The 26,764-nt window shown below is 44.2% G+C and overlaps 1 protein-coding gene across 12 annotated transcripts in view; it reads right to left on the bottom strand.

The window, feature by feature from the left end:
* The window catches only part of sox5 (SRY-box transcription factor 5), a 229,353-nt gene that overhangs the window by 3,159 nt on the left and 199,430 nt on the right, over positions 1-26,764 (bottom strand). For 6 of the 12 annotated variants that reach the window (XM_034578932.1, XM_034578933.1, XM_034578927.1 and 3 more), the window contains 7 exons: positions 25,112-25,238; positions 21,707-21,801; positions 14,318-14,482; positions 8,247-8,439; positions 4,108-4,283; positions 1,042-1,144; positions 370-543 (listed from right to left, as the gene is read on the bottom strand). In XM_034578932.1, coding sequence (XP_034434823.1) covers positions 370-543; positions 1,042-1,144; positions 4,108-4,283; positions 8,247-8,439; positions 14,318-14,482; positions 21,707-21,801; positions 25,112-25,238 — 1,033 coding nt within the window. The remainder of the gene's footprint in view (positions 1-369; positions 544-1,041; positions 1,145-4,107; positions 4,284-8,246; positions 8,440-14,317; positions 14,483-21,706; positions 21,802-25,111; positions 25,239-26,764) is intronic. The other 6 variants (XM_034578928.1, XM_034578926.1, XM_034578924.1 and 3 more) reach the window with 5 other exon arrangements.

Here is a 26,764-nt window from a genome sequence, read left to right as displayed (position 1 = left end):
AGAGGGGGAGAGAGCAGGCTTATTAAAACCAGATTTCCCTGTGTTATAAAACGCTTAGGAGCTCTTTAAAATGTCAGGGCCGATCCCGGCGGTCCGGGGGAAATGTCAGGCGGCCTCGCGCTGCTTGTTTAATGCATAATGAATTATATCATCATTTGTCGGAGCCGCGCTCTCCCCAGCCGTTCATTAACAGCAGCTTACACAATGCCGCCGCTTGTAAGGAAATCACCGCAAGCTTATATTTGTGTGTGTGTGTGTTTGAGAAAGCGGGAATCATAACCCACAGTGCATGCATCTTCCTTTGTAGTGGTGACAGGGGTGAGACAAAGGCTACGCGCTCGTGTGTGTGGCTGGGGGTGTGTGTTTTACCGAGGATCTTGCTGATGTTGGAGTTGTGCATGTCGGGGAAGGCCTGCAGAATCTTTCTCCGCTCGTCCTTGGCCCAGACCATGAAGGCGTTCATTGGCCGTTTGATGTGAGGCTCGCTGGTGCCGCGACCCCGGGCCTCCCGGAATATCCTGGAGTCCGACACGCTGGGGGAGCCTGAGGAGGGGAGGAGACGGAGGGAAGGTTTTATAGAGACAATATAGAATACAGACATAAATAAGGTGCTTTACAAGAGTGTTTTCCTTTATGACATTCTCTTAAGGGAAAACCAATGACATTTATTTGATTTTAATTCAATATGTTTAATTCTATGCTTGATGGGTTGAGAAAATTCTGTTGCTTCTCAAAGATATAAAACTGCATAAAAATCTGATCATTTATTTGAAAGAAGCTGAAATGTCAAATTCTTCTTAGCTCATTAAAAGTTTGAGAGATGCAGGGTTTTCACAGGATGTCAACATTAAAAAAGCATGTTGTTGATGTACATGCATGTTTTAGTGTTAGTTATATATCCTCTTATAAAACTCCTAAACTTAAGAACAACATTTAGTTGCCTAATTCTTCTATATAGCAATTGAAAGTAAGTTTTGTCACCTAAAAGACTCCATGCACAAGTGTGTGTGTGTGTCCTTGTGTGTGTGTGTGTGCGCCTACCGTCAGAGTCTCCGCTCATGGTGAAGTCCAGCATGGCGTGGCTGAACTTGTCCTCCGCCTGCTGCTTCAGCTGTTGACTCAGACTCTCCAAGGCGGCCTTGTCCTGAACAACACAAACAGTTCACAGCGAGTGAGTCAGTGACTGTGAACTGTATGAATGAACCAAACCACGGACCTGTAGTGACGCCGGCTCGTTTCCTTTCTCATCACCAAACATCATCGTTCATGTGGCCGATTTTAAATAGATTTATATTTTTTATTTCACAGCAAAAAACTGTTTTGTGTAACAAAAAAAATGGTTTTGAAGCATAAAAATCAAACAAGATGTTCACTGATCTAAAGCCAAGTTTGTCCAGTGAAACTCTTTAAACTTCAGTTACAAATAAGTGAAGGAATCTCATTCTAGTCTAATGTGCAATAAATCAGTTAATAATATTGTTATTATTAATGAATCCAAACAGAGAGAAAGCAGATAAATAGCAGCAGTAGTTTCGGTACATAGACAGTTTGTGATTTTGTTCATTTCCATGTCAATCTGCGGAAATGTTAATGTCAACATCAAATTGTTAGAGTGCTTTGCGCCTGCACGCTTGGACCCACATCTGTGTGTATGTTTGCATGTGCAAGAATGTTGATTACATTTAGTCCTGTTTGCATGTTTAGGGATTGGTGTGTACACTGTATAATATATGTGTGTGTGTGTGTGTGCAGCGACTCCTGGCAGCCACCTGCGAGAGCCGAGTGCGGCTGCTTGCCTCTCTCCTGCAGAGGCCCCGGAGGGTCGACGCATTATTGAGCGACAGAACGAGTGACTGCGGCGCAGGCGAGAGCGAGGCCACGCCGCGCGTCCCCCTGGGTATTTATTACAACCAATAAAAGGCTGATTTACTGAGCATTTACATGCTTAATGCAAACAGCCGGCACACTCTGCACTAGAACCTGGCTGCCGACGAACACACACATGCTCTGGCACAAACACACACCCACTCACCCACACACACACTGTAGTGCACCAGCATTTTACAGTTTAATTATACGATTAGCGCCGGCACCCAAAACACTGTCGTCTTTTCAAACAACCTTCCAAAAAGTGTCCCTCTCCATTTACATGTGACCCTGGCGAGCTGGCTGACTGGTGGAGGGAGGGCAGAATGATAATGAAATGCATTTTCTCTGTTTTTAGTCCAACGGAGTTTAATTGTTAGAGATAATTTCCCCCCCGAGATTGGAATAAATATGGCTAAAAAGACAGGGAGGGGAGAGGGAGATAAAAAGCCAGAGACCTACTGGAAAATGTTCATTTTTGTATTTTTAAAAGCCATTTAAAAAGTACTTAATTTTGAATTCATAATGTTTTAATGAATAAACAATAATCTTTGGTTGGGTTAGAATGATTTAGTCATTTTATATGTAAATCAGAGATGTTTTAGATGATCAGTCGAACCTTATGCCAGGAATTAACAGAGCATAAAATATGTCTCACAGTTTTAGATTTAAAGATTAAATGTGCTGTTGCAACACTGTGATGCTGTGTGTGTGTGTGTGTGTGTGTGTGTGTGTGTGTGTGTGTGTGTGTGTGTGTGTGTGTGTGTGTGTGTGTGTGTGTGTGTGTGGCTGCAGAGACAGAGATGAACAGGGAGACAGAGTGGATGACAGCCTAGTCTGACATTAAGCCCCGGTACAGTACATGAGAAAAGTGGATTGAATGGCTGACACTGGAGCCAAGACACAAAGTAGCGACAAAACTAATCCTCTGAGTGTGTCAGAGATGACACCGTGGTATCCGAGCGCAGAGATGCTTCGCACTTGCACGCGTAGCACAAAGCCAAAGGGCCGAGGAGATGGGAGTCGGCTAGCATCGGAGTCATGGTTGCTTAAAAAAAAAATATATATATATATATATATATATATAAAGCTGAGACTTTAAATTAAACAATGTGAGAACTTGAAGTGTGTTTTTACTATTTAAATTCTTAATTTAACATGAAAAACTGCATTGTTTAAACCTTTTAAATTGTGAATGTTTTATCTTATAAACCATTATAACATATATTCTTATATGATCAAATATAGTAGTTTAGTAAAAAAGGACAAAAACAATGCATGTAATAAGGTGTAATAAAATTGCTAAAACCCTCCATCTGATGCAATGGCCGTGTTGAACAAACTATAAAAAACACAATAAAATATTTAACTTTCCTGCAGAATTTCTCAAACTTCCTCAGGATCTTGTAGATGTAACTGTTTATAAGACTGAAGTGTTTACACTGTATCTCCAGTAGATTACTGTCTACACTCTGTCTTAACGTGCGCAATAAACCTGGGCTGAATACAGTGTGGGTTTGACTGTTTGAAACAGAAAGAGACAGATAGAGATGTTGAGTGTCAGCGGTGCAGATGCTTCAAGTGCACTGAATGCTTGCTCTGTGTGTGTGTGAGCGAGCGTGCACGACCTGACTCCCAATGTGTTTAACAAATAACCACAATTTAGCCACGCTGCCGAGGAGCCGGTGCCGTCACTTCGCATTACTGTCTCCCCGACGCTCCGCTTTGCCACACACACACACAAACACGCACGCACGTAGCCCTGCAGTGCGCCTTACAGACACACTCATTACCTCTGAGACGCCTCTGGTTCTACCTTATCTGGCCCCGTTTAGCTTCAGCACATTTCAGCGAGCACAATGTACACTGATTTGCCTCCTACATGGTGCGGTAGGGATGGCACATGGCACGACAAATTATTACAATCGAACAATGAGCTGACGCAGCTTGTGAGGACTTTGGATACTCTTTTTCTTCCTTTTGGGAGAATTTATGAATTTAGACTCATTCCTCATAAAAGTCCTGCATGCATTTGCATCCCAAAGATCAGAACAAATATACATAAAGACTTTAAAGTGCACAAGTGGTCTTAAAGATACAATTATGGATTTTGTTTTTTATAACACCAATGATTTTGTATGATTTCATTATATTTAAAACATAATTTCTCCTTCTAAACTTTAGCTACAGCACAGTTTGACACCATGCCCAGCTTTATAGGTATAATTTAAAGTTGTCTACCTTGTCGGTGCGTCCGTTGTTGAGGCTGAGGTTGGTGACGGCAGCCACCTTTGCGTCCAGGACCTGCTGCTCCCGCTTCAGCTGCTCCTTCATCTGCCGGGCCTCGGCGAAGGCCTTGCTCACCGCCTCGTGGTCGTTCAGGTAGGCTGTTGAGGACAGCGATGACAACAAGTCTGCTGAGACACAGACAGGTACGGAGACGCAGAGAGGACGAGCAATTAATTCGGTTTTGCACATTTGTCAATAGTCTGTGAAAATGTTGATCGAATTCATTTAGAGCATCTTTATCTACTTTACGTATACTTGAAATCTGTGTGTGTGTGTCTTTAGGTTTGGGAGGCTGGCAGGAGGTTTTCAACTGGAATAAATCTTCCCCTGAACCATAAGGTAAAGACATTCCCGTGCACTTGATGAGGGGAGTTTGGAGTGTGTGTGTGTGTGTGTGTATGTGTCACTCTCTCATTTTCTGTATGCGTCTCTCTCTATGACTTGAAGGCACACACACACACGCACTGACCATTTTAGCCTGTCGAGCTGGGCATGTGAGTCATAGTCTGCCCATAGCTAGCCTTGGAACATACTGCCCACCACCTCCCCACCTGCCCTCAGCCGTACACACACACACACACACACACCCCCCCCCTACCTCTTCTCATCTGAACCCTCACTGTCCTACTTTGACAAGAGGTGACCAGATGACTCTTATTAAGGCTAAAAAGTCCTGCTAATTTCCCCGTGAGAGAACATCTGCCCCGCTGCCCGGCAAAGATCAGATCTCCTCGTCACCTATTATTTGTATTATTTCCGCAGCTTAGCCGCCGATGAGGCATCTGAGGCATCTGCCCTGACCGCAGTGTGTATTTGTGTGTGATTGTGTGCGCTGCTATCGCCTCTCTCTATCAGCCGTGTTAGCTCTTAACAAAGAGCTGTGGCTGGCTTATGGGGCCTTTATCTGCGCTAATCCGCACCGCTAATGCCATCTCAGGCCAGATTACCAGCTTCAGATTGGTAATGACAGAGCCGTGAACTCTTTCAGAAGTCATAACCGGAAAATCTGGATGTGAGCGGGGGCCGAAAAAGGGGGGGCGGGAGAGTACAGAGGAGGGAGAGGAGAGCGGGCGATGGAATCGGGTGGCAGTCAATTTTAATCTGGTGTCAAAAGAGAGGGGGGGGGGGGGCCGATGGATATTCTTGTGTGCGGGTCGCTCTCAGACTGACAGCAATGCCGACCATCCAGACAAGTGAATGTGACCCAGATAGAAGGGAAGGGGGTCTCTCTCCCTCTCTCTTCTCACCCCACACACAAGTTTAGTGAGCACCAAATTTCTCCAGACAGGCGCAAATACATTTTCACCCACAAAAACACTCTGGCCGGGAGATGAGGGACAAAAAAAACAAATGTATGATTATGGCAGAGGTTGCAGGCGCTGACAGCCCTTCAGTTTGGTTTGAGTGGATGGATGGATGGATGGTTGGAAGGATGGACATGCCTCTAGGTTGGTAGGTGTCAAAATCGAAAGAGAGGTGCACTATGGAGAAGTTATCAGAGACAGACTGAAACTGTCCCCCAACAATATTCTTTACACTAAATAAACCAATATTACTTTACTACTTGTCTATTAATATACCTCTCTAACACTATGCAAAATTCTATGAAGGTTCATATAATCAGTATTGAGGTAGATGTAGGTTTAAGTACAAAAACCACAATTAAAAACTATATTCTTCTGTGTTAAATTGTTACTGTTTATATCACTTTAATTTTGTAGTTGTTTAAGGTGGAGCTAATTTATATACTATATAAACTTTTGATTGGTTTCATTCGTGAATTAAAATAAACTGAGTTTCTATTGAATAGGTATTGCTGTATGAATGTAAAGTAACAAGTAACTAAAGCTGTCAGATAAACATTTGATTTAAGTGCAAGTAAAGGACTTGAGTTGGTTGTACTAAGATTCATTTCCGTCATCTTTGCTGTTGTTTTATTTGTCTCTGGAAGATTTTGAAAAAATTCTAAAACCCTTTGTTCTAACCCAACAAAAAATACTTTTAACTTCCGTATGATTCAAACTGAAGAAAAGACACATATGGATTCTGTAATTAGAATTTATATCTGTGAACATTTCCAGTCTTCATCACTGACTAGAGTGCTGCCACCATTTTTAATTCCACTGCATCCTCTGCATGTGTGTCTGTCCGTCTGTTCCTGTTCTCGCTTAATTTAAATAACCTGAACACACGCTCACTCCCACATCAAAACGACCGCCTCTAGACTCTTTTCCAATTTGTCCGCCCCCTCTATCCCCCTCTGAACTTGCAACAAGATTCCTAATATGAACCGTAATAACAAATGTGCTGGTGCCTGCCTGAGTAAACTCAGTGGCAACAGATGGGACCTATGTGTTCCTACGACATGACTTGGATGTGCAACACAAAAACACACTGGTATCCACACACAAATAATTCCGCAGGGATCACACACAAACTTTAAACACTGTAATCCATTTTTCTGAACAAAAAACATCTGGGACCGCAAATCCACTAATCTGATATTAAATCCTCCGATTTGTTGAAAAACAGTGAGATTAGCCAAGAAGTCAGAAAAAAATGACTAACTGCCTATTGCATAGGAGGAGGAGGTGGGATTGTGTTAATGTGAGTGCGTGTGATTGTGTGTGTGTGTGTGTGTGTGTGTGTGCTGTCATTGTGTCATTGATGCTGGGTGTTTTGCGCTGTCCTGGCTCATGTAAGAGGCTTGTCTAATCTCATTGGTGATACCTCCTGTCTGTCATGTGCTCCTCTCTTTATTATTCCCCCTCGCTTCATCGCTTGGGAAAAAAAAAGTGCTAATCCCCATCTCTCTCTCTCTCTCTCTCTCTCTCTCTCTCTCTCTCTTGCTCTCTCTCTCTCTCTCTCTCCCTCTCTATCTCTCCTATGTCTCTCTGTCTCTTTCACTCACTAATAAACACATAACAATGAAGCAGCCCCGAGGCAAACAGCGACATGGAACAAAAACACAAACACACTAATTATAGCCTGTTACATATGTGTAATATTTGAACTATCAGTGTTGCGTGAAAAATGGATTAAGAGTACAAAAAAATTGTGATTAGTTTATGTCATATTTTATGTACGTGTGCATATGGCCGGGTATGATTATGGTACTGGCACGAGCAACAGTGGAGGAGAACGAGGAGAACACTATTTTCGTCTTTGCCACTACCAGCAGAAGAATCACTGTGCTCCTTAAAGATGTACATATCCATATTAGGAAGCAACACTTTTATTAGGTTTATTATCATAGGTTTATTTGTATTCTTATTGTTGCTACTACCACTTCTACTAATAATAATAATGATAGTTCACCTAAAATGTTCATGATGTTTAAAAATATATGCTAAATTAACAGTTGCTATTTTTTTTTAATACTACAACGCACAGTCTTTTACGCTCCATCACTCTCATATACATATTTGTCGCATTTTTTGCGGCACATGTGTATATAAGATACAGAGGTAGTTATGTAGCAGGAAGATGAATTGAGACAGGTTCAGTATAGCGTTTATTTGGAAAAATAATCGTAAGATAAAAGTGCACCGAACAGCATTTGTCTGCGAGCAAAAAGGCGTACTTTCATATTCGCCCTTCCCTACACTTCAACATAGCCTGAGAGCAGCTCGCTCGACAAGTTTTAAATGTGAGACTTTGGAGGCAGGGACAGTGGCTGACTCCCCTCCTTCGATTGGACACTTTGAACACTTCCCGTCCCCCGCCTAGCTCTGATCTTCTAACCCCCTTAACTTCTCGGCAGCAGAATCATCAAGAATATGTTGGGGAATGGTTGGAGTTGGAGAAAAAAAGAGCTACATTGAGCCAGCCACCTCTAAAATGCATTTAATTATAAGTAAATAGTGGATAAGCGACACAAGACTTGGGTTTTTTGTGTTAACAGCAGTGGTATATATGATCCTTAAAGTTAACAATTGCTATAGATAATGAAGGGTAAGGAGTGCTCAAAGTGACCAAACGAAAGTAAGCACAAGATTAGTCTCTAACCATCTTGCTAGCACTTCATTTATTTAGTACTATGTTATAACAACTTGTGTGTGTGTGTGTGTGTGACATTTCATTCTATTTACCTATTGAGCTGATTCTGGTCGGTGGTCCTCCGATGCTGGAGGGGGCGATGCTGTGCTTCATGGAACCGGCGGGGCCCAGCTTGGCAGCAGCGGCAGCAGGGACCTGTGGGGAAGTTGGGGGGGAGTTGGGTGACTTGCTCTCGGATGCCTTAGGCTTGGCCGACAGGTTCAGTGGCTGTGCACCCTCACTGTCCTGCAAAAACCAAAACAGCACAGTTTCGCCTGCTGTGACCACCGTAGAAATTTGGAAGCGGGAGGCCGGAGGGACCCCCTCGCCGTCCCTTAACCGAGACAAACTCGTACGGATCAAACGGGAAAAACCCATGCACAGCAAATCTGACGGAAGCCCGCGGGACAGATAACAAGGTGCATGCCACTGCCTCTGTCTCAAAACAGATCGTCATACGTGAAACAAATTAACAGAACACACAAGAAATAAATAGTCATACATTTTGGTGCAAACCACTGACATTCACATGCAGAATATCTGACTGCCGATCACAGCAAAGTCTCCCTTCAAACAAACCAGAGACGACATGACTCATGCACATGCACAAGCTACATGCAGGATCCAGTAAACATGTCGTACTGTAACGCTGCTCCGTGACAAATGTTGCAAACGAGGGCCGCGACGCGAGCAACAATCAAACATGTGAGGAGGAAAAACACCTTGAACTGACTCTGTAAACAACACGGGACTCCTCTACCAAAAATAACACCGCGGACTGTCTTTACAGCCGTGAGAGACTAAAGACACTGTGACGTCTCAGTGTATCAAACAGCAAACAGAACAGAGGACTGCCTGCCACTTCAATGAGCACTTACTCCATTAGACACAGGGGACCAGCAGCAGTTTCTGCCTCAAACACACACACACAAACTCACACCCCAACCAACATGTCTTTTGAAGTATCTGTTTTTTGAGTATTTGTATAATAAAGTAGGCGCCATGTATTATGATTCCAATTATCACCCTGTATTCATACATCTGTATCACTCATCTAAATCAACCGATGTCGGCACACAATAGACCAGACTGTGGTTCCCTAAATGAATCGCCATGTGGACCACCACACGAAGCCCGGAGCTGTTATTACGTTAATCGTCATGGCAACACCACCCCTGCCGGTGACCTAATCCAATCAGAGGGAGCCTCCGAGGGTCACATGACAGGAAGGAAGGAATTAGATCGCCCAGGGACCAGATGTACACGGACCACTCTGTGTAATTAAAACTCCGCAATTAAAAGGCAGACACAACATGGGGCGAGGGACGGCTTAATGGGCCCGCCAATAAAGACGCACAACGACAGGCTGTGTGTGTGTGTGCTGTAGGAACACAATTTGTTTATTTTTAAGGTTATTTAGTTTTACTTACTTGCTTACTTGACTTTTACTTATATATTAATTGTCTTTATGTGAGGATTTTAAAAAGGGAACTTTTAGCATTACAGGTGTGGATCTACTGTAGTTAAATTCAAGCCACTGAATAGAACAGAGACATTATTTTTCTTTATTTTTGGATCATTAGTCTAATTGCTGCGGAATCCAGCATACAGTAGCAAGTACTGTATGTGTGTGTGCAGTATCTCCACTCATTAAGGCCGACTTTTCCTGATTCCCACTCCTTGAGTCGTACTAAGCCTTATGAGCCCCTCACAACTCAATTAAGCCCTTCCAATTAAGCCCCTACATGTGTACGTGCCTGTGTGTGTGTGTGTGTGTGCAATCCCAAGTTTGTGTGTGTGCGTTCGTGTGCGATGAGGCCTAACCGGATTGTCCTTCATTAGGGGGGTCTTTCTAAATAGACGGAGGGACCCCCAAAGATGCCTTCAGTGAGACAATGGGCCGGAGAAGAAGAGGAGAGAAAAGAGAGACGGGAAGAGAAAAAAAAAACTGAGCAGGATCTTCTCAATCCTGACCCCGTACTATGGTGGGCTTTGGCTGCGAACACGTTTGAATATTTATTACAAATAGATAATGCCTCCGCCTCTTGTACAGTGGGGGTGTTGTGGGGGGGGGGGGTTCCTCTCTGCGCCAAGCCAAATCCTATGGTGGGAAGGTGGCCAACCTGCATTATGCCAGTGTGGAGGAATTAGTTTAGACAGTGAAGCTGAGAGGCTTGGACCGACTTGTTTATGTGTTTATGTGTGTGTGTGTGTGTGTGTATGTGTCATTGTTCAACAAGCTCCAAATCTCATGACAGAGTGTGTGTGTGTGTGTGTGTGTGTGTGTGTGTGTGTGTGTGTGTGTGTGCGTGTGGCTCTAAAGCCTCTCAAAGGCTTGGAATCTCGAATTAATACAATTGCTTTGTGTCTCACTTGGCTGATGAAACAGTCTCCAGCTTTGAGGCCGAAAACATGCCGAGTGACAGCAAGAGCCAGAGGGACAGAGAGAGAGAGAGAGAGATAATGCATGTATGTGTCTGTGTGTGTGTGTGTGTGTGTGTGTGTATGGATGCATACATGTGAAAGCGACATCAGGCCTCTGCATCTTATCACAGAGGCTGACGGTTCAATTAACAGGACAAGTGTGCGCGCTGCTGTCGTTTATCCTTGTCAGGTCTGTGTGTGTAGGTGTGTGTGTCTGTGTGTGTGTGCTACAATGTCCACATCCAAACCTTGTTTTGTGCCTCTCTTCCTGCATCTCTCTCTTCCCGTCTCTCTTTCCTTCCCCCCTTCCTTTCCTTCCAGCTACAAGTGACTGTTCGGATATTAATTATATTGTCATATCTAATTCTATCAGACAGCTGACGACACAGAGCAGGCAGATATGACACTGTGTCTTACAGTATGTGGCACAGATTCAAACACTAATTCCTCAAGTATGCAAACGTGCTTCGCATTTTCTACTAATTTGTATTTGGGGAATACAAATTAGTACGTCGACAACAGTCGCATAGACGCGACTTTATCTTTGACAGTGACAGTTTTATCCCCTCAACTGCACTAGGCCATAAAAAATACATGTTCAGATTGTAATTGCTGACTCATATACGTGATATCAACTCAAGGACACATTAGTTAAAGTTTATACTTTTACGGTTATACAAGGACATCAAGGGTTATCGATCGCATTTTAGCCAAAACCGCAACCAAAGGCCACAAATTTCTTCCTAAAACCTTTTAAAGTGATGACGGGGGTCTGCACTGCATGTTTGCGTTTGTGTGTGTGTGTGTGTTTGTGTACTATTGACAGCATCTGGTATATTGCCAATTTATGCCAGATGTTGTAAATTGAGGTTTCGGTCGCCATTACAGCTGCATGCTACATCTGAAATTCAAATGTGTGTGTACATGTGAGTATTAAGACACAAGACTTTTACTTAAGTAAAAGTTGTATTACAATTGTACAAATACTTAATACATCTAAAAGCCCTGAATTTATAATAGAGCTTGAGTAGAAGTACAACCTTGGATAGTTGTATATTGAGTATACAGACTGGCTCCTTTAAGAGTGATACAATATATATCTATTTTTGTTGCATGATAGAAGCATATGATCTAACTATTTGAGGTGGGGTTCATTTAAACTTCTTCATATACGTACAAAATATATTATATATTATTATACAATATATTACAGAATAGTAATACATATATAATAATAGTTATAATAACAATTGTATGCATTTAATGCAGCTGAGTAAAACATATTATTTAAATATTAATATATACATATTGTACCTCTTAAATGTGGTGTACAGGTAGACTGTATTAAAAAAGAGGAAATAGTAAAGTGATATATAATTGTAGTTGAGTACGCTACTTACTTAGTTTCTTTCCACCGATGCGTGTGTGTGTGATGCATGTCAGCGGCAGGACTACATATGGTGCATAACTTGAATTGCACTATTGTATGGGTCTGTATGCATGCCTGCCTAAAAATCCACTCTTGCATAGAAGAAAACTGCATGTGTGCTGCAGTGATTTTTTTTGCATGGCTGTGTGTGTGGGTGTGTGTGTAAGTGGGGGGGGGGATGCATGGTTTCTAGTTGGTATCTTGTTCGACACCTGTGTGTGTGCCCGTGCATTTGCACACGTGTGTGTGTGTCTGTGTCTCACCCGAGGGTAAAGCACTTAAGCGCTGTGTGCCTGAGACCAAACAGCTGTGAGCAGAGGCAGGCAGCAGGTCTCTAAATGACTAGAGACCTGAGATAGAGCCCACAGGGGGAGCACACCTTTGAAATATACATGTCACTCACCCAGAGAGAGAGACAGAGAGAATGAGAGACATGAAAAGAGAGAGTTTGAGAAAGAGTGAGAGTGCTGCACTGTTTAGACTGAATGAAAGAAATCAAAAAAGAGGAGAAGGAGGTTGAGAGATCGACAAAGCTGAGAGAGCTACTCCATGGAGGAGGAGTGACACCAAAACAGCTCTGCGGTCAATCTGCCATTTTGGCTACATGGGGCCCGTCCGGGTCTGTGTGGGTCTGCTGGACTGGGGAGTCCATTACAGCTTCCTGCGTGCCCTCCACCACAGGCCGCAGCACTTGCCTGTCAACCCAACTCCATATATATGGTAATAAGACGTGTGTCAATGGGGTGGGATGGTACTGTGTGTGTGTGTGTGTGTGTTTGTATGTGTGTGTGGAGTGAAGGGCTGAGGGAAAAGGAAGCAGGGGTGCAAGATCTGAGGTCAACCACAAGCTTTAATCCGGACCAGGAGCTTGTCCTAACTGTGTGTGTTTGTTTGTGAGATCAAAGGATTTGGCACAGTTCAAGAACAAGTTGATGGCCGAGGAGGACTAAGTTGCAAGTAGCAAAACAATAGATGTAAAAGTAAAAATGTGGAAAGAAAGTAAGAGGGAAAGTGTGGAGACAAGAGGAGACTCAAGGAGGACAGAGGAGACAATAGGAGGGAAAAGGAGAGGAAACTCAAGGAGGATGGAAGAGATGAGATGAGAGGGAAAGGAAAAAGGAGGGAGAAGAGAGGGATGGAAAGGAATGCGAAGCAAAAGTATAAGAAAAAAAGGTAAACTTTTGAGTAATGTGATAAAATGTGGGGTTAGAGCAAATCTGAGCTCAGATTGTCAGACTCAGTGGGATCTCAATAGTGTTGTCCCACACACTCGCGTGTGTGTGTGTGTGTGTGTGTGTGTTGATTTGTGACTGACCACTACCCTTGTGTGAGGAGGGAGGGGGGATCTTAGGGCAGACAGAGGACAGCAGGGGTCACGGAGGTTATGTGTGTTTGTGTGCGTATGCTTGTACGAGTGTTTATGGGAGGGGGAAGGTAATGGGGGTCTCAACAGCCCACCAGATATTCATAGAATTCCACTTGAACGGGCACAAGGCCTCCCCTCGCCCCTATTGGGCAGCCAGCCGAGAAAACGGCACAAACACCAATACATCCACAAGTCCATCGCGACCACATGCCAGCTAGAGTTCTGTGATAAAAGTTGTGGGTGTTTGACTTGCAGAGGTGACTGTGGAATTTAGGATCTAGTTGGAGCAAGGCGTGCTTTAGTATGAGGAGGTGGCCGTCGCTCAGGACACTTGTTTGATTGAAAAAGAGTAGACGATTCGGGAAGCGATGCAACAATCAAACAAGCCTGGACACAAATTTTCAGAACATGCACTTCAGTGAAAGACAAAATCCCAGTCTGTGTTGAAACACCAGGAAGGCCAGAGTGTGTACAGTTAGCGGGTGTCACAAAAATTGCAGTTTCTTAAAAAAGTGGAAGAATTTGCCAATGTTGAATAGATTTAAATAGAAATCCACTTCCAAGATTATTGTCTATGTTTGAAATAAGAAAGAGTCACTGCACTGAAAAAATAAAGTTGAAAAAAGTAGATTTTCATTGAAAGTAAACAGAAGAATCTGTATTCCACTATCAGGACAATAGCTGAATTTTCAGAAAATACTTTGTTATTGAAAAAAACATAATAATATTTAACCAGATAAGAAAGAGGTGTGAATTTTTGGAAGGAAAATGTTGTTTTCTAGACTGGACATTTGAAAATAATAGTTTATATTGATCAAAGAGGTTTGACAGTTGACGCGCAGACTCCTCTGGCACTTCTGGTATTAAACACAAACTGTATTACATGCACGCACTTCTCTTTTTACCTTGGTCTTGTGTTGTTGCGGGGAGCTGCGGCCTTTGTCACTGTGTGAGTGTGTGTTGCTGGGTGGCGAGTGTCTGCCCAGGTTGCCTTGGGACTGCATGCTGCCTCCGTGCTGCTTGCCCCCCGGGGAGACCTGCATTGCCGCCAGCTGAGCGGCATACAACTGCTGCAAGGTGAGAGAGAGAGACAGGTAGAGAGGAGGGGGAGAGAGGCCAGAGAGACAGACAGGTTTGACAAGAGGGTAAGAGTGGAGGGGGTGGCAGGGATAGTAAGAAAGGAGATGGAAGGAGGGGGGGGAAAAAGGAGAAGAAAGGGACAACATGAATAAATGAATACTTGAGAGCGCACAAACAAAAAAGAAGACGGCGGCTAAAAAGCTCTGGAAGAAGAAGAAGAGGCCATTAGTGGCCGGGCTTGTGTTTGTGTGACAGAGAGGGACAATTCCACTGTCAACCCCCTCCCTCACCCCATGGGAGAAGCGCTAACAGCCTCTCTGACAGGCCCAGAGATGGCCATGTCCCCTCCAGGTGCATCGTGGGAGAAAGAGAAAACATTCGGGCTATCGAGGTCACGCCGGAGAGCCCGGCACTTGCTCAAGGTGAAAAAAAAGTGATGATGTAGAGAGAGAGAGAGAGAGAGAGAGAGAGAGAGAAAATTTCGTGGAGCTACATGCCAGATGGGACATGCCAGAAGTGTCTTGTGCCTACGATGTTTTTAGTGCGCTGACAATAAGATGCAAAAACACACAAAAACGCTATAAAATAGTCTAAAACAAAGATAAACTGATTCAATAACTGCCAAGGGAAACAAAAAAAAAACATTACCCACATTTCTTATTTATGTATTTAATTAATTTCCAATTAAATAGAAGCATTATGGCTTGAGCCGCTATGGTGTGAACATACTCGGGAATATTTATGCAATACCATTGTATCACACAAAACAGTCTCTGGCCTGTATTTCCACAGCAACAGACACAACATAATATTCACAACTTGGAAGGAGCTTCAACATTCATAAACACGTCTTCTTCATGTCTTCCTCCTCAAAATCATCCTGCGGAGCTCAATCTACTTTCATGTCGGCTAATACAAATCTCCGAGATGCCATTTTTTTGTTTCTCTCAGAATTGTTATTCGCTCCTCTGAAGAGCAGAATGGTTGTTTTTTGTGAGAAGTAACTGATGTGTTGTTTTTTTCTTTTTTGAGTAGTTATAATTGTTATTTATTTCTGGTGGAAGATTTTTCTGGAAGAGGACCATTCTTTTTTTTGGAAGTTTAACTTCCGTCCTTCTGTTGGCGCTTGGCTGCCGGCCACCAGCGTCAGACAAAGGCTGGTTTATGCAAATGGACAAGGAAGAGATGCTGTCACTGCTATTTCTCTCTCTCTCTCTCTTTCCCTGACTGTTTGTACCTCTCTCTATCTCCCTTGACAGCCACATTAGCGTCTGCTCCGCTCTGCTATCTTAAATAAAGGCATTTATCTCTTTTTAAACAAACAAGAAACAAAAAAATTAGACATTCAAACTGGCAGCAGACACACTCGCACAATGAAGTAGTTGTGCTGGAATAAACTCAAATTTGAATGTGAAGCACTCTCACGCTTGACTGTCACTCACATGTGGCAACGAGTACTTTCCCTGTGCGACAATGCAACAGCGACATAGAAGCAACATGTTTTATAGAAAAGAGAAACTTTCACGTGTTGAAGTGACTCTTCTTTTCTCTGAGTTTGACTTCTCTCAGCACCTTAGCATTTTGTTTAAGCCTCTTCTTAAAATACTTTTTGTTTTAAATAGAAAGTGAACATCTTCTCCAATGAATGAGTTTGCTTCGGTTTATCTGAGGCTCTGATGAAGTTTCTCCCTGTTTTGGGAATAAACCTGTGCCCACAGTGTCTGCCGCTGCTAAAGACACAGAGGGGAACGGTGATAATTGAGGTACATGCAGGAGAGTGTGTGTGCTGCTGCTGATGTGGAAATCAGATTGGTCATGCTCTGGCGAGCCACACGGACACGGTTGCGGAGGACCAGCTCGCCGAGATCAGATCAGCCTCCGCTCGCCCGTTTCTCTTCAATTAGCTGCACTGTGGCTCCTGAGAGAGAGAGTGATGGAGGGGAGGGAGGTGAGGGTGGGTGGTGCAGCCGAGCATGAACACCCCTCACTCCCCCTCCCTTCCCTACCAGCCAAACCCCCTAGCGAGTGGACCACAGGCGGTGTGTGTGTGTGTATGTGTGTGTGTGTGTGTCCTGCCATATTCGGACCAGTGGTTCAAAGGCCTCTTTATTTGCGGAGTGAATTGAGTTCCATTACAAGGCCAGCTCCCGTCACTCAAAGCCTGCTCAATGGGCCGGCGAGCGATGACACACACACACACACACACACACACATTACAGAGGGCAGAGGCACTGTGGAGCGCGCCCAGAGCGTCGCCACAACGACATACATGTCAACAAACAGGAAGTGACAGCGCAAAGCCCCCTGGGGTGACTGGAGGAGCGAACTCACACAGGAGCAGGCAGACACACACACACACACACACACACACACACACACACACACACACACACACACACACACACACACACACACACACACACACACACACACACACACACACACACACACACACACACACACGAGTAAAGGGGGGGAATGCAATCGTAGTTGCAGGATGAAACGAAGGAATTTGAAATGTCACTCACTAGCCAGACATACTGCTGAGCTGTGTGTGTGTGTGTGTGTGTGTGTGTGCGTGCGGGTGCGTGTGTGTGTCCATTTGAACTGTTAAGACCAGCTCCTCACTCCTTCTGTCCATAATCCCTTAATGTGACACCAGCGCCAACACATCTGCATGTGTTTTTCTGTTTGTGTGTGTGCATGTGAGTGTGTCTAGTGGTCAGTGAGTCTGTCACATGACACCCACCCCCCTAATGTGTTTATGTATGTGTGTGTAAGCATGTCCAGCCTGAGCTCTGTTGACAAGAAGTGAGAAGGTGACATGTGATTATTGCGTTCTCTGAGTGAAGATGTTGGGGTGATTGTTTGGTATTAGTACGATTGATGCTATGTGTGTGTGTGTGAGAGAGATTCTTGGTCAATAATCTGCAGCTTTAGTCAGATTACCATCTCGCCTGGTCTTTGTTGTCGGAGTTAGCGGCGCTTCAGAGCAGCTTGAGCTCTATTGTTTACACGGACAACGAGGACTATTGTACGGATCTTAATGGATTCCTCTCCGGCGTTCTGTCTGTCTGACTTCCTGTCTGTCTCACCGCGCTTTCTTTCAGCTGCAGAGTGTTTTTGGACAATGTAAAACCTCTTTATCAACTTGTTTCTTTAGTTCCTTGACTGCTGCTATTTTTAACTGCTATTTACTACATCCTGTGGTCCACCTTCTCATACTATGTTGTGCTATGTACAGTGTTTTGAGTACCTAGTATGGTTCATTTTTATATGTTCTGTCTCCTTATATGTTTACACCGGGAATCAGAGAGAAACGGCATTTCAATAAAGTTGACTTTGACTTTTGTCACTAATTTCATCGAATCCTATTCCTCACGGAAGTAAGTTATAAATAACATTTAAAAAAACAATCCACATAGATGGATAACTTTTATGCATTTACACCAATAATGCGCCATTGATAGATGATTTTAAAGATTTATTATACTGTGAATAATCCTTTTCCTTTTCTCATTATGCGTTAAAGCCGAGACGGCCGCCTATCTCTTCTGCTTATTGATTTCACATCGATCCCCTGCCGCTATCACAAAATGGCATTTCCTTGCAACTCTGCAGGGTCTATAAGGCCGAGAAGGAGATACCACAAACACTGACGCAATCCTCACGTCTGTAGAAAACGCTTCGCTCTGCTCTTTCTCTCTCCCAGATAAGGTTTTTCTGGAGGAATGAGTTGTTCGATTGATTTCCCGTTTACCTCCTCTCAGCTGTTCCTGCCTCTCTTTTTTTTCTCCCTCTTCCCCCTCTCTCGCCCGCCTGTCGGTTGTTCCTCCATCCATCTCTCCGGTGTACATTGCGGTAATCCAGGACAATATGTTCCAACATCTGCCTCTCCATATGATGCCTGACCCGCGCCATTGACCCTGTTTATATCACACACACACACACACACACATTTTCTCCCCCTCTCGCACATCCACACTTTTCTCCTCCACTTACCTCCACCCCTCATCTGTCGTTCTCACTGTTTATCCCTTAACTGATCATCCTTCTAAATACCTCTCCGGCACCTCTGCCTTTTTCATCTTATCGCCGATCTCGCACTGCCTCGCCAGGATAAGTGCATTTTTCTTTCCTTTTTTTTACCAGAGCTCTGTCTGTCCTTCTCAGTCCATTTGTGCGACGTAGATGATATCAATGATATCAGGGGTCAATAGGGAGATAGATTAACATGCTCTAATGCACAATGTCACTCTCATCCCCCAGATTAAGATGCTAAATGCCAACCTTGTACACTCCAAAGCCTTGAAAACCTTCTGCGGAGGATTGTGTGTTAAGCTCCCATTGACTGTGCGAGCTACTCTGCAGATTTCTATGGAGGATGTTTCAAACATAGAAAGAGCTTTAAATCATTGAGAGATTAATACATTTTTCTAAGAACAGCACTTAACTCAAAGCCACGCTATTGAGAGTTTCTCTCTAAGTCTTCTCTCTTTCTATACAGACGGTTTTAATGCAGTGTAATCTAAGAAAAAAATCTCACAAATTTCTTCCTTTATATCGACAGTTTACAAAGGACACTTTCAAGTTAAAGACTGGAATGTGCTAAATGGTTAATGGTGTAATATCAGGATCCTCTAAAAAGTTAATAATTTAGTAAATACATGTGCTTAAGTGAAATAAACAACTGTTTTATCAGCTTACAGCATATTCAGAGTCTTGATCATAAAGAATTTCAAAAATAATTTGATTTAAAAATATATGGACTTTAAACTACAACTTTGTGTGTTTCTGTTGTTTTTCATCATGTTGTCAGGGTTATTTCAGGTCTCACGCTTAATTCCACCTACACAAAAAACCCATGCGAATGTCCAGAAAACACACTTCCCCTGGTGGTAGAAAGACTAGCCTTGTACTATTGGACATGAAACCACAGAAGCGTTGCCTCTGCTTCTAAGTATCTATCTCATTGACAAAAAAGTTATTCAAAAAGAGATGAAAGAAGATAGCTTAACCCCAAACCCAAACCCTGACCTAACCCGTAATAGTAAGGTAACAGAACTCTTGACATCAACCAGAGTAAAGTGAAATGAGTTCTGTATATTACTAAAACACAAATTTTAGTAATTTCATGTCTACCCCTCTTTTTGTGGTTTACATTATTCCTCTGTAGATTAAAAACAATTGAGATACAGGATTTTGTACTTAAAACACCTTTAAGACACAGAAATCAAGACCATGTTGATTTACTCTGTGTTCCATGTAACTGTATGACACGGTGTACATGAGGTGTGTTCACATATACTCTGATGACTATGTGTATATGTGTACCGTTTCTGAAAAAACTTTATTCTCTATCTGTGTGTGTGTGTGTGTCTCAGCTAAGTAGGTCCACTTGTGTCCTCTCTTCCAAACCACTGTGTTACCTCGGCGACCTGCGGCCCTGGCTCACTGTCATGTCTCGTCTCGGGCAATATAAACACCCCCTTATCAAATGAGGGCGCAGAGGCGATCCCAAAGGAAATCCGTCCACATTGAGACATCTGTACTTGTGTCAGCCCGGGCAAATCCGTTTCTTTCGGACAAAGCCTTAATCTCGAACTGTGACTGTGTATTTGTGTGCGTGTGTGTGTGTGTGTGTGTGTGTGTGTGTGTGTGAGTGAGCGTGTGTGGGACGTGCGTGCGTGTGTGTTTTTTCCGGGAGGATTGTAAGAAAGAAATCTGCTAGTGAGATGTGTTTTTGCACTTTGTATGTCCTCTCACCCCTCCCTGCTGGTTTAAAAAAATCCAATTGCAAGGTGGACAAAGCAACTGGAGATTTTGAGTGAGTCTGAACATATGGACAGCTAGATTGGAACAGTAATACCAGCACAGAGGACATTATTCTCGGTCGGAACACACACACACACACACACACTCATACTCGCGAGTGATAATGAAAACAGTGACGACAGCGGGGTCCATTCTCTGTGATAGCTGCTCTATTCTCCCTGTAGTGTCTAGCATATATGGCTGACAGGTGCAAATGTATTACACACACACTGCCTCACCTTTAACCCATATTTTCCCATCATCCCCTCTGTGAGTGTCAACAGTAAGTGAAACAGATTCAGCTGTTTCTCTCAGGTGTGTGTGTGTGTGGTATGTTTTATGATATGCGTTTCAAAGTGACTGCCTGTACGGAGGCCGAGCCACGACGCCAGAGGTTAATGTGTTTCAGAGGACGTCCATGCAAGCTCTTAACCCCCCGGGAGAAGGGGACCCCCCCAAAGCCTACATGGATCAGAGTGGAAGTACTGTATGTGAGGTCTAGTCTGTGGGCGTTTGTCGGCGTGCGGGGGTCAGAGGGAGAGAGCGAGCGTACGAGCGGTTGTCAGGAAGGTCAGGATGATACAGAGCGATCGGCCACTTATTCTAAACATGCAGACCGAGAGGGGAGCAAAGTCAGACTCATCTTGATAAGTGGGAAAACAGATGTTGACTCTCGATGATCTTGTCTATGATTTTGTCTGAATCATCTCTTCTCTGCTTTCTTGTTTCCTTCACTTTGTGCCGCCGACCACTTTATCAAACTTAAAGAGCACACGTACACATGGACTGGCCCTTTAAAAATGATGGCTCGACATCATCATATACATACTCAGTACAGCCAATATTTTGGTGTGGCTTCCTGTGTAGGCAACTCTTCTACTATTTTGTGCTTTTGAAGAGTTGGGACAACATCTAAACATAATTCTGATCTGCTGGGTTAAAAATTCTATCGATGCCCCTTTGCTCTTGAAAGAGCCTGGAAATGTCTTCAGCATCCTCCACAGATGAACTCTGACAGTCAATCTGAACATGTCTGTCCCGCTCCAGCTGACTGCATCAGCCCCATGTACTTCCTGTCTTGGGTCGTAGCTGAAGGCTGTAGTTACACTTGTCAGTTCTGTGTGATTTCTGAGCTCTGATCGTGGAGATCATGTTTTTCGGAGATCGCTCCCCTGTCCACACTTTGGCTGAAAGTGACAGCTGTGTATCCACCCCTGTGGCTGTGTTTGTGGTCCTGTGTTGCAGCAGTGTGTGGTGTGAGCACCGTCAGGGGTGAGTGGGATTTATTCCCAATTGGACCACCCAAGTGAAAAGGAAAACAGCATGTTTTTTCTATCATAATTTAAATGATCAGTTTGTAACATTTAAAGTGTCTTTTGCTGCGTCATATGTTATCTAACCTGGAGCTGTAGGGGTCCCAGGCCAGGTGTGGCAGCAGCGGCAGCGGCGGCAGCAGCCATCGTTGTGGGGATGAGCTGAAGAGGGTAGGGGTCACCTGAAGACAAGAGAATATCACGTTTTAGCATTTTCACTCTTGTAATTTTAGTGCAGCAATTTTTACACACCAGTGCCCCCTTCATAAAGTCCTTTATTTCTCCTCTCTTCCTCTCTTTTCATATCTCCTTTTTTTTCTCTGTGCATCCCCCCTCTCTTAACCCTCACCCATCTCGCTTCTCTCCTCCCTCTCATCCCACCTTCGCCCCCCCACCACCTGAGTCCCCCTCCGCAGCTGTTAAAGCCATCCTTTGTGTGCACTGCCGGTAGCGCCTTAATGAAAAGCCTGATTGTGTGTCCTCCTCCTTAATACCCCCTGACAAAGAGCAGCGAGGTGAGGGGATTCTGATAAAGCTGGCCCCAGCGTCGTAATTAAGAGCCGCCATCGCTGCTCTCCGCTCCCTTTTTTCCTCTCTACTCTCAACTGTCTCTTCTTCTGCTTTGTGGGGAGAGGGCTACTTTCGGTTGTCCTGTCTTGCCGCCGCTCTCCCATTTGTTCTCTCCTCGTGTCCCTGTTGTTGTCATCTTTCTCTCTTCACAACTTACTCTGCACCTCCTCACCCCTCTGTCAGGAATGATAAATCAAGAGATAGCCGGACAGACAGGGCAGAGGTAGAGATGACAGAAGTGCAGGGAAGGGTGCGGATTATTAGTGACCAGGTGCAGATAGGCCGTGTTGTAATTACTCACAGAGAGAGAGGGAGGAAAGGGGAGGGAGAGAAAGGTCAGGGATGAGGAGAGGAGAAAAAGGAGAGAGGAGAGGAGAAAAGTGAGGAGATGAGATGAGACAAGAGGAGAATAGAGAAAAGAGGAGAGGAGTGGAGTGGAGGAGAGGTCACAAGAGGAGAAAAAGGAGGAGGGGAGAAAAGAGAGAAGAGGAGGATTGGGGGAGAGAAGAGGTGAAAAAAGAGGAGAGGAAATGAGAAGGAGAGGAGAGGAGTAATAGAGGAGGAGGCGAGTAGAGAATACTGAACTTAATTATGGTCATATTGATAACATTTCAAATGTGTCTGCTGACAGCTCTGACTTGCATACATACATATCCACCAATCACATTACAGTACAGGAGGAGTTCAGCTTTTTCTACCGGCGTCATGCTGAGGAAACTTCTCTCTTCATGGAGAAAACTTGGGAATGTTCACAGGACCTGACCTCACATTTCTGACCTGGACTTTCAGTGCTGTGCTCAGCCTCTTGGCCCTGGCAGGACCCTCTATTGTGCATGTGTGCGCCCATGTAAGCGTGTGCATGTGCGCTTTACATGAGCCAGACTCTCTTTTCGACATACTTTCCCATATAACTATTTAAAAAAAAAGAAAGTGAAGCTGAGACATTCTTTTCTACAGCAGGGGAGGGGGTGGGCAGGAGGAATTTGAGAATTATTTCAGGACTGTGTATTCTAGGAGATGGGGTCCCTTCTCTTTGCAACTCCATTGGACAAACATGATATTTATGCTCCTCCTGGGGGTTGCTGTAACAAAAGGGAGAAGGACGGAGGAAAGCAAACATGTTGCTCTTGGCTTGGGGACAGGGAGACCTCGGCGGCCGGGAACGAAATTTCTCACTGACAAACCCACGAAAAGGGGAGATTGATGGAGGCAAGAAAGAGACGCAAACATTTCACCAGTGTTACTTTAATGTGAATTTATGCACAAATTTAGATTTTTAAAATAACTTAGAGGGGCATTGCACTGATTTAAAACATAAAGCTCAGTGAATTCTTTACTAAACCTACAGTGTTTCTGAGGTTTAAGCTATAGCAGGGACTAATCTTGAGAGTCCCTCAGCTTCCTGACTGAATGCATTTAAAGGTCCATTCCAGCATTTTATCATCTCAACAACAAACCTCTGCACTGCAAAGGCCATATGTGGAATAACACATTATGCATAAGCATCACTAAAACTTTGTCTTCAGTAACTGAGTAATTTCATATTTACTTTTTTTGTTTATTTAACAAATAAGTAACTTCATAAAGTCATAAATCAAAATGCAGGTCTGTTTTGCACTAGTTTAGATTTCAATGTACAAAATGTAAATTATAGAAAGTCCTGGCAACAACATTGAGGTGTTATCTTTAGCTGTAACATGTTGTGTTAGAAGCTCGAACAGAACAAGTGTTACTGTTCAACAAGTGTTTCAACCAGGCAGCCACTCAGCTCACAGAAGTCCATACTGTGCAGATAAAATCTATTCTCATCTTCAAAGCTATGAAGCGCCGTGAGAATATGTCGGAGCACAATGCTACACATGTCCTATTTAGAGCCGCGGCACCAAAAAACTACATTGCCTCGCTTCGACTTTGAAAGTTGCCAGAGAGTTTTCTCAGGGGCGGCTCAGCCTGGCGCCGCGTGCCAGTCCGGTTGGAGTTGGCCGAGGCAGTGAAAAGACAAGCCCACCACTTGACAGGGTATTTACGTGGGTAGTGGGCATGGGTGAAGATGGCACTAATTAAAATGGAGTGGACTTGTTTGGGAAGCTGTGAAACTCGAAGGGAGTGGAGGGGGTGGGGGGGTTAGCAGCGAGGACGCGAATGTGCACGAGCTTGCGTTTCAGTGCACGCTCGCGGATCTGCGTTTGAGTTTTTTTTTTCTTCCATTGTATCCCTTTTGTGTTCGGAAAATCGCAAAACCATCTCTGGCTGCCTGGAAGTTTGTGTGTGTGTGGGCTGTGTTGGAAACATGTTCTGGCTGCGTCCCTTGTTAATGTGAGGAGAACCTGGGGCAGGTCACATTACCACCCCCACCCCCCCACTGTGCATTTATTCCCAGCGTCCCCTGGCAAGCACCCACCCTTCTCTCTCTCTCTCTCTCTCTCTCTCTCTCTCTCTCTCTCTCTCTCTCTCTCTCTCTCTCTTACTTCTTCTTTCTGTCTCTCATGGTAAACAACACATTGCCACACAGCCGGAGCTTGATAGCCAAAAAAATAAATAAACATGTCCTGCATTTTCTTGTTTTATACATCAAAAAATAGACAAGACAAAAGTAAGGAGCCAAAAAGACTGAGCGAGAGAGAGAAGGAGATAAAGAGAAAGAGGTGGAGAGTGTAAACAGGAAGGGGTGTATTTGGACTGGTTTTTCTATTAAGAGAGAGAGAGCTGTTGTTGTAGGGGCGAGCTTGTCTTTTGGGAAACAGCCCGAGTCCTTGTGTGGGAAAACGGTCACACTCTACCTTGCCTGGTGAAAAACATTTGAAAAACCGTACACAAAAACCTCTTTGACTCCACAAGTTGCACATTCTAACAAATTTCCAAGCGCACGTGTGTGTGTGTGTGTGTGTGTGTGGCGTTTGATTGTGCGTGGTTGTTACTCACTGCAGCCAGGCTTGTAGTTGAAGCCAGGGGGCATGAGGAAACCCTGCTGGGCTGCGGCAGCCGCCAGGGTCCTCTGGTCCGGGGGAAAGACGGGAATCATCAGCGGAGGGAGCTGGCCCTGGACCTGCTGGTGAAGGTGGAAGAGGCGGGGATGGAGGGCAGGGGTGGGCGTGAAAGGCAGTGAGGAAGGATGGGTGGATGGAGGAGGAGAAGAAGAAGAGAAGGGAAAGGTAGGTAGAAAACATGAGCACATTTGAAATCTCTTTGAATAACCAACCATAGAAATTCGCTGAATACACACGTATGACATAAGTAACTCTCTCTCTCTCACACACACACACACACACACACACACACACACACACACACACACACACACACACACACACACACACACACACACACACACACACACACACACACACACACACACACACACACACACACACACACACCACCTCTTTGATTCAAAGACAAAAAGCGAATCACGAGGACAGTTCACTCTCCTCTCACAACAGCTGGCCTCTTCCTTTATTTGGATGATGCTGTTCTCTCCCATCTCCCCACATCAAACCACCCCCTCCAACCCCCTTCCTTCTCCCCCAACAACCCAAACACACACACACACACACACACACACACACACATACGCACACACACAGACGCAATCCTCTCTGCGCGCGTCGGCAGAGAGCCATACGACTTCACAAGGTTTCCAGGATTTTAAAAAGGAGACGCAGAAAAAAGCTCCTCCGATGGGTGGCTTTGGCAGGGATGACAGGAGAGGGGGAGAGAGAGAGAGAGAGGGAGAGACGGAGAGAGAGAGAGGGAGACAGAAAGAGAGAAAAGTAGGAGACAGATGGTTGCACTAAACAGCGTTCTGCCAAAAACAACACACAAAGACTTGCGTGTGATGGACCGACTGACAGTTTGAAAAGGGAAAAAGACATGAAGGGATGAGGAAGTGAGGAGGAGAGGGAGAGTGGAAAAAGGTGAGAGGAGGAGGAGGGAGAAGAGAATGGATCTTATCTCGGCTGTACTGTAAAGCTGAAAAGTAATGCTGGTATGATGAAGAGACAACGGACATAGAGAGGAGGAAGGTGTTCAAGCCAAATTCTGTGCATATTTTTTTCCCGTTCTCCAAAAAAAGTCAGAACAAGAATACAAATGTTTTTCTATAAACTCGTGGGAAACATCACATAATCAATTGAGCCTCGGTGACTCTTCAGCTCTATAGGTCGATCAGGCCGTGTATCTTTCTTTAAATTTATTAAGATATAATGTGGTGTTACCAATTGGCACCATTTACTTTTTAATGTTTGGACATGCAACGCTGTGCCTACACTGCACTGTGATAAAATCGAATAACTTATTAAACAAATCACTACTGCGCTTCTCCTGCATAAAACTTTTTCATGCAATATTCAGGTTGTTTTTCAGACTTTTATGTTTTCAGTTCTGCGAGACATTAAGATTAAAAAACGCCATAAAACAGGTGTTTGAAAACAGACTTTAAAAGTATTAGGAGTCCACCTGTGCTGGCTTGAGGGACAAGCTTTGTCATTTGTTCAGTGATTGTTTGCAGCCATGTTTTCAGTTTATGTCCTGATATTAAAACCTTTTTTTCCCCCTCCTGTGCCGTAGTAGAAACCA

Source organism: Hippoglossus hippoglossus, chromosome 23 (genome assembly GCF_009819705.1).
Source record: "Hippoglossus hippoglossus isolate fHipHip1 chromosome 23, fHipHip1.pri, whole genome shotgun sequence".
Lineage (NCBI taxonomy): Eukaryota > Metazoa > Chordata > Actinopteri > Pleuronectiformes > Pleuronectidae > Hippoglossus > Hippoglossus hippoglossus.
Note: the sequence above shows the minus strand (reverse complement) of the source record. Positions and strands in the feature narration are given on the sequence as shown.